Here is a 13,378-nt window from a genome sequence, read left to right as displayed (position 1 = left end):
ATCAACTTGCCGATGTGTTCACCAAGCTTCTGCCTTCTGCACAACTTGATCGTCTTCTCTTCAAGCTTGGATCCAGAAGAACTCTCGATCCAGCTTGAGGGGGAGTATTGAAGTATCTATTATTATTGGTGGTAGGGTTTGTCTAGTTGTCATTGTTTAGTTGGTGATGGATAACAACTCATTGTCATCTTACTTTCGGCTAGGGTTAGCTGCTTGTTTGTTTACTTTAGGCTTATTTAAGAGCAATATTCCCTCATCATGAAAAGCTAGGTATTAGTTTAAGTTAGAGATAGTGGAGGTCAGGTCTTCACTCATGCTTGCTGAGCTGCCATCCCTGTCCGCACCATTCCCCCACTTTCTTTCTTGTATTCCTCTCCTATTTATGGTTGATCTTGTAAACTATTTTATACATGATATATACATAAAATTGTCCATAATTATTCATATATAGCTAAATATGACAGGACCAGTTCTTTCTGTTGTACGAACACTTTTTTAACAGAATATTGTTATCTATGGACTATAAGGAACACACAAACAATCAACCAAATACAGAGTAAACATACATGAAGACAAAAATTTATAGAGGTTAGACAACAAGCGTGCATCTTGTCTTGTGTTCACCTAGACCCTATGGTCCATGAAAATTGTGGTCACCACCGTTCGATCTAATACAACGGTGGAGAAGAAAGTACATCAACAAAGTTAAATGAGCACCTACAATTGGATTAAGATCGAACGTTGGGTGACAACAATTTCTTCAAACATGGAGGTCTAGGAGAAGGGAACTGCACGTTTATGTGCTGTACCACACATGCATTTATGTATCATAAGCTTTATAATTAAGGGTGGTTTATACCCTTAGTTTCTCAATTCTCAGCTATCAGTCAACACTTTCTCATAAGTTTCTTTTATTCAGAGTGTTTTTCATTACTGATTCAAGGCATTCCTAGTTGAATACGTAGTTTCTTCTAGTTTCGCTTCCGTCCTGCATCAAGTGCCTCCCTTATGATTTTATTTATGTTTAATAACTATTCCAAAGTCCTATTTGTAATCGATACTCTTTAGGTTAGAATAGGAATCCCAAAACAATAAGAAAACCTTGAAAAACCACCGAAAACCCGCATAACAAATTTAAATTTGCTCGTGCACCTTGAGAGTCACTCGAGCGGGATTTTCTGCAGTAGCTACTCGTGACAAGGGAGGGATTTCTTAAAATTTCCCATTTTCTCGTTGGAGTTCTTAGGTAGGAGCTCTTGTTTGTTCGCTTATTAGCTAGTCTTTCCTCACAAGTAAGCAAACCTTTCTTTCTATCAAATTCACAATGCTTTTTTTCATTTAGTTTTTACATACATGTATAGGCGAAAGAAAATATATTAAGTTTTGAAGTTGTTCTAGTTAATAGTAGTCACGATAAGAAGAGTTCTAAATAATAAATAAGAGAAAATGCGGAGAACCGCAATTATTTTACATTTCACACGGCGTATGTCATTTGACACAATATAAACTTCAACTAGGAAGGACCAGTCATCTGAATTAGATCAACCTTATCTTCCTACTCTATATAAAGTTCAATACAAATTATATAGTAGCCCTGCAGGTGTGTGAGAACTACACAAGGGATCTATTTTCTTCAACATGCTGTCTTCTGGGTTGCTCCCGTTTCTTTATTGTAACACAGATCAAAATTTTATTTGCTTTGTGTTTGGTTGATTGTTTTCGTTATGGTATTTATGTGTTCACCATAGTCTATTGATATCAAAATCTCGGAGTGCTAGTCGTATCAAAATTAGCTATGAATTAGAGAGCTAAACAAGCACAAGTTTTCCACATTGATGCTGCTTTCAAACATATGGAGTGCTGGTGATGTTGAACAAATTGGACTAATCATTTGGTAATCATAAAGGCTATGATTCTAAAACTCAATTCAGTTCAAGAATACATATATATAATAAAGGAATTGGTGGTACAAGAAAATGAATGCTGCACATGAGAAGAGAGGATATATGATCATCTGGATTTATAGTCTCACTTCCAAATTAGAATGTGGATCGCTTGCATTCAGCTGGAAGGCCTTCTGGGAAGCGTTTAAGATCAGAGCAGTAGTTGTAGATCATGAACTTTTGTTGCACCCAACGAAATCTTTTTCGGCCTGCGGCATCAATCCCTTGAGTTTTCCATGCACTCTGCTCTGTCAATGGATTAGTAGGTATGGTTGAGGCACATGAGGATGATGATCCAGCTGTACAAGCATCGGCCTTAAAATTTCTGTAAGTGGCAGTGAAAGGAGCTAGAGTCCAGTTAGTCTTGACAAGGCCACCTCTTGTTGCCCCGTCGTCCGCATTCCAAAGACTTGAGTAAACCCTCATGGGCTGGTTTTTAGGGAATGGGACTCCGGCTGATTCCAAATTGTTGAACACTCTGATTGTAATGCTGTCGACCAAGAATCTGCATAACATTTCACATGCATGCATTAGAAAGTGGTTTATATAATTGGTGATACTCTCAACACGTCCATTCACATGTGACATCTGACCTAAAAAAATTAGTTAGTTGTGGGTGTATGCACTTACATAATGTTTTGGCTGTTCCAGACAATTGAATAGGTGTGGAAGGTCATTGTTGGATCAAACCAAAGATGGAACTGTTGTTCTCTGTTCCCTTTTCCTTGGCTGAACACATTTGTATGGAGAGTGTAGGGTTCACCAGTTGAATTACCCAAAAACTCAAAGTCAATCTCGTCATGAGTCAAACCTTCAGAAGATAACTGCATATATATGCATTTTTGTTTCAAAAATTAGCAATGCAATTGCATATATAACAAAAATGGAACAACAAAATTGAGACTGCATAAATAATGGAAGAGTTTAAATTAGGGCCAATATCCGTGTTCGTTAGCAGTGGCCAATTAGTCTGTCTCTCTAAAATCTTTACAGTAAGGATTGAGAGTACTTACATAGTAGGTAGTGACAGTTCCAGCTGAGTTTCCAGACGCCAACTTGATTTGCATGTCAATTCTTCCAAATAAATACTCATTCTTAAATCTGAAACCAGACCCAGAAACCTGATCAAGGTTGAGTGTGAGAAACTTTCCTCCGTCAAGTATCTTAGCACGTCCCTCGCCAAATGTAATGTCAAAGTGTTGATGGAAATTTCCAGCTGGGGACCCATGGCCATCAAAGAATTTATGAACAAAGAAAGAAAAAGTATCATCGAAACCTTAGATGAATAAGACATTTCTAGTAGTAGAACAAAAGATAAAGAGAGAGGTAGCAAGAGAAGAATAAGCTGCTTTGAAGGGAAATATGATGGGGAGTGGGGAGACTGTTTTGGTTTTGATGCTATAATTTGAGTTCTGAAGCCCTTTATATATATAAACTAGCATGCCGCGTTGAATAGAGCTGGCAGTAATTAAAAAATTAAAACCCTAATTATCTTAAGCTCCCTTTGCAGAACTGGAGGAGGTGCCTGAGGTTTTGACTTACTAGCAGTGCCGAAGTTGATGCAATAGTATATTATCTTGTACAACATAATACAAACTATATTGGTGGCTGGCTGGAGACAGATTTGCATGTTGATCAGCTTATTAATCATTTTTAATTAGTTTTTGCAGTTTCGTGATTTTGGGGCTACAACACATTTTGGTTGTGCCCATATCATTTTTAACTGTGCTTTTACTGCTGGCTCATCATCCTCCTGTGCCTTCTCTAGTACTAATTTATTGACAGAATAGAGTGCATGGAAAACGCAAGGGCTTGATGCCGCAGGCCGAAACAGGCTTCGTTGGGTGCAACAAAAGTTTCATGGTCTTCAACTACTGCTCTGATCTTACACGCTTAACACAAGGCCTCCCAGCCGAATGCAAGCAATCGAGGTTCTTGGTTGAAAGCACTCGAGGTTCGATCTTAATACAATGGTGGAAAAAAAAGTACAACAAAAAAGTTAAATGAAATACCTATCGTTGGATTGACTGAACGGTGGGTGACTACAATTAATTTCTTGAACCAGGGAGGATTAGAAATTTAGAACGGAACTACATGTTTATGTAGCATACATGCATTTATGTATCTTGTAGCTTTATAAGGGTGGCTTGTACCCTTAGTTTCTCAATTCGCCGCTATCAATCAAAACTTTTTCATAAGTTATTTCAGTGTTTTATTTAACAATACTATACCTTAAAATATAAACTAGTTATACATACAAAGAAAACCTTCTAGGGCAGTTAAAATTACAAAAGCCTCCATGTTGATCTTGCCTCTTTAGCAGGGTTTGCAACTAAATAGAATTAGTGGGAGCAGAGTGACCCACATGTCAAAGAACATTTGTCGCAAAATTAATCTTACGAACGGGATATCTTGAAATCTACAAGCAAGATCATACATTAGAAGTGAGATATCAACCTCGTCATGATCAAGTGACTTTTTGGAGGATCTTACTACACCATAACCTAAAATTTCCAATCAACACATAAATTTATCAATCGCATTAATGTAGTGTGCATGTCAAAGTCCCACGTATAGAAGTTGGAAAATAAATAAAATAAAAATTAGGCTTCATCTAGCAATTTCTTTATGGGATAAAATAAAAATTAGGCTTCATCTAGCAATTTCTTTATCGGCAATGATTTATGCATTTAACTTAATTTGTGAGAGGATCTGAAGTTATAATAGTCTCATATCAAAAAAGGTAAAATATTGCATGTGTGTGTGTATAAGAAGATAGACTACTCATTTCTATTGCTAAATCATTTTGCACATTCTCTATTTTCGAATCATTAGATTGAATAATGCGTTTTTTGAGATTATGCGGGCTATTTTCTTGGTGGTTTCTCCCTAAGTTTGGGGCATTGTACTTCTTTCTATGCGGAGCTCCATGATATCATCCTTGTGTGGAATTGGCTCACTCGCGAGGTTGGCAAAATTTATGGCTTGAATGTGACTCTTCTAGCATGATATCTTGTTTCGCTTTTGGATATTTCTCTCCTCCTTGGTCGCTCCAGACACGCTGGAACAATTGTATTCTCCGATTGCAAAACATGGTTTTCCGTTGCTCCTATACATTTCGAGAAGGGAATGTCGTTGCTGACAAATTAGCCAATTTAGGGCTTCTCTCATCTTCACTTGTTTGGCATTCCGCTCCTTCTATAGAGGTTCTTCCTCTTCTGCACTCAGATTTCTTAGGCATGCCAGCTTACAGGTTTGTCTTCTCTTCTTGACGTGTGATTTCCCTTTTTTACCTAATCTTTTTGGATTTCCTTTTTCGTTTTGCAGCTTGTTTTGCAGTTTCTTATCTTTTAAGGTTTATAGAGGGGTTTGGGTATATGTCCACCCAATCTTTTTCTTGTATTTTCTTTTTCAAGAGGGGTGTGGTCTATGTCCCGCCCCCCTCCCCCTCTTTTTCTTGTATTTTCTTTTTCAAAATGGGTAAGGTGTATGTCCCTCCTCTTTGTATTTCGTTTTTCTTGTTCTATGAGGGGTAGGTGTATGTCCCCCCTGACTAGGTGTAACTTTTTTTTTTCTATCAATAAATTTACCTTGTCCTACCGACGTTTTCCAAAAAATAAAAAAAATAAAAAATAAATTGTTGACAAAATAAAAGCGGAAAATGCATAAGGCCGTGCATTAGATGGTGAAGATAACCAAAAACAAAAACTTTTATGTTTGATAATTTCCTGGTCATTTCTTGTGAACCGAATCACAACCTTACTTTGCATCAAAATAAAAGTCACGTGACCATGCATATGTATCATGATTTATCTAGAAACCTTTAGCATTTGATGATTTGAAATTTGAAAGGAGCAAATCCAGCCCATGCATTACTGCGTATTTCACTTGTAGCAACAGCTAGCAGTATTTGTAACTACAAAAACTTTGGATGTAGTCCCTAACTATGTATGTTACTATATTTTTTAAATTAAAAATTGAAATTTATAATTGTTTATACGAATGAGATTTTAAATAAAAACCCATAATTTGTGGGATTAAAAAATTTAGAATATAAATTATACTATTGTGTGTATATATATAAACATGGTTACATTCATCAAAATTAACCAAAAAATTATTGTACCAAAACATGGGTACATTCTTCAAACCTGCAAAAAAATAAAAAAATAAAAAAATCTTAGGCTTAATAACATTAGTAAATTTCTTCGATTAAACTTGACATAGATACATTCTCAAATCAAAGAAAAAAGAATGTATCCATATAAGTTTAAAAATGGATTAGAAAAAAATTGCATAGATTTTATATATTAAAAAAGGGTATATTTTACATATAACAAATTGGTATATTTAAGAATGAGTAAATTTTAATATTAAAAATTTGAGAAAATTACATGAATGGGTACATATAAGATTAAAAAATTGAAAACATTTAAAAAAAAAAACTAATGGGTACAAACTTATTCTAATTTTTATTTATTTTTGGAAATGATTTGAATTGAAAATTAGTTAAGAGTTTAATAAAGGTGTGACTATTAAAATTCTAAATCAATTATTAATTTTTATTTTAAAAAATTATGTAACTGACATGTAAATTCATTATTACATTAATACTAGGGACTTGAATCAAAATCTGAAAACTAATAAGGTTTCAATCAATGAACATTAGTAACTAAGGACTGGATACTAATCTTTTCCTGTAATTCTAAGTGATGTGGCTTAGTTTGTCGCAACCTAAACTTTTACGTTTGCCATGCAGGTACTAGTTTTAGTCGCTCTATATATATATATATACACACACACACACACACATACCTACAATTTGAGTATTTTGATTCTGCATGTTATTCACAAATGTGAACTCATTGTTAGGTGCACAACCCTGTAGGCTGCTAGCTTAAAAAACAGAGAGAGAGAGAGAGAGAGAGAGAGAGAGAGAAAGCGTACGCGTAGTCGCAAACATTACCACCGAACGCGCAAATACTTTTTAGTCCATATGTTCCAAAAAGAATTTGGATGTTATGGTGCTGGTGTTGTTTTGTTTATTTTAATGTGATAATATACAACATTGTTAATTTTTTATGAATTGAACGGGGTTGCTCAGGTGGGGGACGAATTTCAGACCTGTATTTCATACGGCACGTCATGTGTTCGACTCTTAGCATTAGTGAATCACACGATGGTGGTCAATGGAGGTTGAAATGCCGTTGAGTCTTCCCGGCCCCTAGAAGGGTGGACTGCCCGTGGCAAAACCACTAACTGGTCCCCTTAAAAAATATATATATATATATTTATGAATTGGAATATATTCTAATTACATCAATGAATATATAACATATTTGACAACTATCTAACAAACAATTAATATATTATTTGAATGCCGTCAAGTGGTGTAACTATGACAAGATATTGGTTACAACAGAGTTTCTCTCCATTGACTTAATTGTAAGTGTGATTCCAACGATACCAACTTAAATGCTTCACAAAGCTATCATATAAACCTGACCGTTTTCGTATGCTGCTTCCTGCCTACTTTAGTCAGACAGAAATTGCAAACCTGTGTCCAGCTCTGAAGTTGGGCACCACCAAACGCAAAATCAAACAAAGTTCGCATACCGAATCAGCTGCCAGCTGCTCTTTTTGTTCAACGCGTCATAAGGTCTCCCACCACACACACACACACACACACACACGCACACACATATATATAGGACATTAAAACTTGAATTACACCATCAAAACAACTTCTTCACAATATCATCTCTCTCTCTCTCTCTCTCTCTCTCTCTCTCTCTCTCTGCGCGATTTTCACCAAATTATTAGAATGTCTTCTTGTAAGGTACCAATGAATATGGTGTTTCTTCTTTCTCTGTTCACAACTTCTCTAATGGCCATGACTGCCTCAGCTGGTAATTTCTTTCAAGACTTTGACATTACATTTGGCGACGGACGTGCCAAGATACTCAACGGAGGACAGCTTCTCACACTCAACCTTGATAAGGCCTCTGGGTCTGGCTTCAAGTCCAAGAATGAGTACTTATTTGGAAAGATTGACATGCAGATCAAGCTCGTCTCCGGCAACTCAGCTGGAACCGTTACTGCCTACTATGTAAGTACTAGTACTGCCCTCGTAATTATACCCTTTAATTCTAAATATATATTCCATAATTGCATTGCTAATTTGTTAAACAAATTGCATATTTTCAGTTATCTTCTGAAGGTCCAACCCATGACGAGATTGATTTCGAGTTTTTGGGCAACTCAACTGGTGAACCCTACACTCTCCATACCAATGTCTTCAGCCAAGGAAAAGGGAACAGAGAACAACAATTCCAGCTTTGGTTTGACCCCACAAAAACCTTCCACACATACTCAATTGTTTGGAACTCGCAGCGCATTATGTAAGTACTACATGCATGCCTTCATCTTTAACTAATTTCTTTAGGTCAGAATCCATGTCACACACAAGGGGGCGTGTGGAGAGTACCACCAGTTATTTGCAAACACTTTCTAATACATGCGTGTGCAAAATTTATGCAGATTCTTGGTGGATAACATTCCAATCAGAGTGTTCAACAACTTGGAATCAGCTGGAGTCCCATTCCCTAAAAACCAGCCCATGAGGATTTATTCAAGTTTGTGGAATGCAGATGACTGGGCAACAAGAGGTGGTCTTGTCAAGACTGACTGGACTCAAGCTCCTTTCACCGCCTCTTACAGAAACTTCAAGGCCAATGCTTGTACTGCTAGCTCACCATCCTCCTGTGCCTCCACTACATCTACTAATTCATTGACAGAGCAGAGTGCATGGAAAACTCAAGGGCTTGATGCCGCAGGCCGAAACAGGCTTCGTTGGGTGCAACAAAAGTTCATGGTTTACAACTACTGCTCTGATCTTAAACGCTTCCCACAAGGCCTCCCAGCTGAATGCAAGCGATCGAGGTTCTAGTTTGAAAGCGAGAAGAGAAACCCAGATGATCATATATCCGCTCGTCTCATGTGCATCATATTAATTCATTTATTTGTATTCCAAATTCATTTATTAAATATTATTCTTTCATTCATTGAGCAAATATGAACTTCGTGTCACCATAGTCTGTGCATTCTTGAACTGAATTGAGTTCTTGAATCAAATAATTTATACTTACCAAATGATAATTGTCTAATTTCTTCAACAAGATCAGTAATCATTATTCATATATAGCTAAATATGACAGGACTAGTTCTTTCTGTTGTACGAACACTTTTTTAACAGAATATTGTTATCTATGGACTATAAGGAACACACAAACAATCAACCAAACACAGAGTAAACATACATGAAGAGAAAAATTTATAGAGGTTAGACAACAAGCGTGCGTCTTGTCTTGTGTTCACCTAGATCCTATGGTCCATGAACAAAGTTAAATGAACACCTACAATTGGATTAAGATCGAACGTTGGGTGACAACAATTTCTTCAAACATGGAGGTCTAGGAGAAGGGAACTGCACGTTTATGTGTTGTACATGTTGGAAAATCAAATCAAAACAGGTTGTTAATGGTTAAAGCAAGCTGTTAGTTTCTTTCCAGGTTGTTTCCAGCAACTACAAAGATCATTGCTCCCTCCATCTGTTAGCCGAAAGCTGATTACAAGACAGCAGTGTGCTGCCATGTGATGTATTAGCCGAAAGAGTGTTGATTGCAAGCTGGAAAGATAGCTGCATATGAGTGCTAGACTGTCCAAAGTTCCTGCATGTGTTTTAAAGGGTGTAAAGATGTTAAACACCCCATTCATTGCATGTGTTGTTGCATTGTTTATTAATTTCTGTTTTGTATAAATAGGCCATCTTGCTAAGCTTTAGATCATCCCATCCGAATCCCATTTCCCATTCATTTAATTTCAGCTTGTAAGCTATTGAGTTTGTAAACTCTCTTTTCATATATCTAAGTGCAAGTGTTTTACCAAAGCTTGTTGCTTCCCTCCTTTCTCTATTTCTCTATTTCTTTCCTTGTCCAATTTTATTGAGAGTGAAAGTGAGAGGTGTGATAGAGTTTGTAAACTTATCACCCACATCTATTTTGGTATTGAGTTAGCAAACTCTTGTGAATACCAACAGTACCACACATGCATTTATGTATCATAAGCTTTATAATTAAGGGTGGTTTATACCCTTAGTTTCTCAATTCTCAGCTATCAGTCAACACTTTCTCATAAGTTTCTTTTATTCAGAGTGTTTTTCATTGCCGATTCAAGGCATTCCTAGTTGAATACGTAGTTTCTTCTAGTTTCGCTTCCGTCCTGCATCAAGTGCTTCCCTTATGATTTTATTTATGTTTAATAACCATTCCAAAGTCCTATTTGTAATAGATACTCTTTAGGTTAGAATAGGAATCCCAAAACAATAAGAAAACCTTGAAAAACCACCCAAAACCCGCATAACAAATTTAAATTTGCTCGTGCACCTTGAGAGTCACTCGAGCAGGATTTTCACTATGCAGTAGCTACTCGTGACAAGGGAGGGATTTCTTAAAATTTCCCATTTTCTCGTTGGAGTTCTTAGGTAGGAGCTCTTGTTTGTTCGCTTATTAGCTAGTCTTTCCTCACAAGTAAGCAAACCTTTCTTTCTATCAAATTCACAATGCTTTTTTTCATTTAGTTTTTACATACATGTATAGGCGAAAGAAAATATATTAAGTTTTGAAGTTGTTCTAGTTAATAGTAGTCAAGATAAGAAGAGTTCTAAATAATGAATAAGAGAAAATGCGGAGAACCGCAATTATTTTACATTTCACACGGCGTATGTCATTTGACACAATATAAACTTCAACTAGGAAGGACTAGTCATCTGAATTAGATCAACCTTATCTTCCTACTCTATATAAACTTCAATACAAATTATATAGTAGCCCGGCAGGTGTGTGAGAACTACACAAGTGATCTATTTTCTTCAACATGCTATCTTCTGAGTTGCTCCCGTTTCTTTATTGTAACACAGATCAAAATTTTATTTGCTTTGTGTTTGGTTGATTGTTTTCTTTATGGTATTTATGTGTTCACCATAGTCTATTGATATCAAAATCTCGGAGTGCTAGTCGTATCAAAATTAGCTATGAATTAGAGAGCTAAACAAGCACAAGTTTTCCACATTGATGCTGCTTTCAAACATATGGAGTGCTGGTAATGTTGAACAAATTGGACTAATCATTTGGTAATCATAAAGGCTATGATTCTAAAACTCAATTCAGTTCAAGAATACACAGACCATGGGGGAATAAAAAAAACGAATAAAAGAATACATATATATAATAAGGGAATTGGTGATACAAGAAAATGAATGCTGCACATGAGAAGAGAGGATATATGATCATCTGGATTTATAGTCTCGCTTCCAAATTAGAATCTGGATCGCTTGCATTCAGCTGGAAGGCCTTCTGGGAAGCGTTTAAGATCAGAGCAGTAGTTGTAGATCATGAACTTTTGTTGCATCCAACGAAGTCTTTTTCGGCCTGCGGCATCAATCCCTTGAGTTTTCCATGCACTCTGCTCTGTCAATGGATTAGTAGGTATGGTTGAGGCACATGAGGATGATGATCCAGCTGTACAAGCATCGGCCTTAAAATTTCTGTAAGAGGCAGTGAAAGGAGCTAGAGTCCAGTTAGTCTTGACAAGGCCACCTCTTGTTGCCCAGTCGTCGGCATTCCAAAGACTTGAGTAAACCCTCATGGGCTGGGTTTTAGGGAATGGGACTCCGGCTGATTCCAAATTGTTGAACACTCTGATTGGAATGCTGTCCACCAAGAATCTGCATAACATTTCACTTGCATGCATTAGAAAGTGGTTTATATAATTGGTGACATCTGACCTAAAAAAATTAGTTAGTTGTGGGTGTATGCACTTACATAATGTTTTGGCTGTTCCAGACAATTGAATAGGTGTGGAAGGTCTTTGTTGGATCAAACCAAAGATGGAACTGTTGTTCTCTGTTCCCTTTTCCTTGGCTGAACACATTTGTATGGAGAGTGTAGGGTTCACCTGTTGAATTACCCAAAAACTCAAAGTCAATCTCGTCATGAGTCAAACCTTCAGAAGATAACTGCATATATATGCATTTTTGTTTCAAAAATTAGCAATGCAATTGCATATATAACAAAAATGGAACAACAAAATTGAGACTACATCAATAATGGAAGAGTTTAAATTAGGGCCAATATCCGTGTTCGTTAGCAGTGGCCAATTAGTCTGTCTCTCTAAATCTTTACAGTATAGATTGAGAGTACTTACATAGTAGGTAGTGACAGTTCCAGCTGAGTTTCCAGACACCAACTTGATTTGCATGTCAATTCTTCCAAATAAATACTCATTCTTAGATCTGAAACCAGACCCAGAAACCTGATCAAGGTTGAGTGTGAGAAACTTTCCTCCGTCAAGTATCTTAGCACGTCCATCGCCAAATGTAATGTCAAAGTCTTGATAGAAATTTCCAGCTGGGGCACCCATGGCCATCAAAGAATTTATGAACAAAGAAAGAAAAAGTATCATCGAAACCTTAGATGAATAAGACATTTCTAGTAGTAGAACAAAAGATAAAGATAGAGGTAGCAATAGAAGAATAAGCTGCCTTGAAGGGAAATATGACGGGGAGTGGTGAGACTGTTTTGGTTTTGATGCTATAATTTGAGTTCTGAAGCCCTTTATATATATATCTAGCATGCCGCGTTGAATAGAGCTGGCAGTATTTAAAAAATTAAAACCCTAACGATCTTAAGCTCCCTTTGCAGAACTGGGGGAGGTGCCTGAGGTTTTGACTTACTAGCAGTGCCGAAGTTGATGCAATAGTATATTATATTGTACAATATAATACAAACTATATTGGTGGCTGGCTGGAGACAGATTTGCATATTAATAATAGAAGCCCGATGCTAGTTATGACATGTGAAGACAGATTTGCATGTTGATCAGCTTATTAATCATTTTTAATTAGTTTTTGCAGTTTCGTGTTTTTGGGGCTACAACACATTTTGGTTGTGCCCATATCATTTTTAACTGTGCTTGTACTGCTGGGTCGTCATCCTTCTGTGCCTTCACTAGTACTAATTCATTGACAGAACAGAGTGCATGGAAAACTCAAGGGCGTGATACCGCAGGCCGAAACAGGCTTCGTTGGGTGCAACAAAAGTTTCATGGTCTTCAAATACTGCTCTGATCTTAAACGCTTAACACAAGGCCTCCCAGCCGAATGCAAGCAATCGAGGTTCTAGGTTGAAAGCACTCGAGGTTCGATCTTAATACAATGGTGGAGAAAAAAGTACAACAAAAAAGTTAAATGAAATACCTATCGTTGGATTGACTGAACGGTGGGTGACTACAATTAATTTCTTGAACCAGGGAGGATTAGAAATTTAGAACGGAACTACACGTATATGTAGCATACATGCATTTATGTATCATGCAGC

The 13,378-nt window shown here is 36.8% G+C and overlaps 2 protein-coding genes and 1 pseudogene across 2 annotated transcripts; 1 reads left to right on the top strand and 2 right to left on the bottom strand.

The window, feature by feature from the left end:
• Window positions 1-1,905: 1,905 nt before the first annotated feature.
• LOC103947455 lies at window positions 1,906-3,324 on the bottom strand (annotated as a pseudogene).
• A 4,364-nt stretch (window positions 3,325-7,688) lies between these two features.
• Window positions 7,689-9,003, top strand: LOC103947456 (xyloglucan endotransglucosylase protein 1-like). The gene is made up of 3 exons (XM_048578415.1): window positions 7,689-8,052; window positions 8,151-8,344; window positions 8,484-9,003. Exons 1-3 carry the CDS (start codon window positions 7,768-7,770, stop codon window positions 8,890-8,892), a joined length of 888 nt encoding a protein of 295 aa, XP_048434372.1. The 5' UTR covers window positions 7,689-7,767; the 3' UTR covers window positions 8,893-9,003.
• A 2,122-nt stretch (window positions 9,004-11,125) lies between these two features.
• On the bottom strand, window positions 11,126-12,572 carry LOC103947457 (xyloglucan endotransglucosylase protein 1-like). The gene is made up of 3 exons (XM_048577597.1): window positions 12,207-12,572; window positions 11,825-12,018; window positions 11,126-11,727 (listed from the first exon to the last, which is right to left on the bottom strand). Exons 1-3 carry the CDS (start codon window positions 12,486-12,488, stop codon window positions 11,319-11,321), a joined length of 885 nt encoding a protein of 294 aa, XP_048433554.1. The 5' UTR covers window positions 12,489-12,572; the 3' UTR covers window positions 11,126-11,318.
• Between the last annotated feature and the right edge of the window lie 806 nt (window positions 12,573-13,378).

This window comes from the organism of the source record quoted next, unplaced genomic scaffold, assembly GCF_019419815.1.
Source record: "Pyrus x bretschneideri cultivar Hongxiangsu unplaced genomic scaffold, Pyrus_bretschneideri_v1 Contig12, whole genome shotgun sequence".
Classification (NCBI taxonomy): domain Eukaryota; kingdom Viridiplantae; phylum Streptophyta; class Magnoliopsida; order Rosales; family Rosaceae; genus Pyrus; species Pyrus x bretschneideri.
This window is presented reverse-complemented; position numbering and strand designations above follow the sequence as displayed.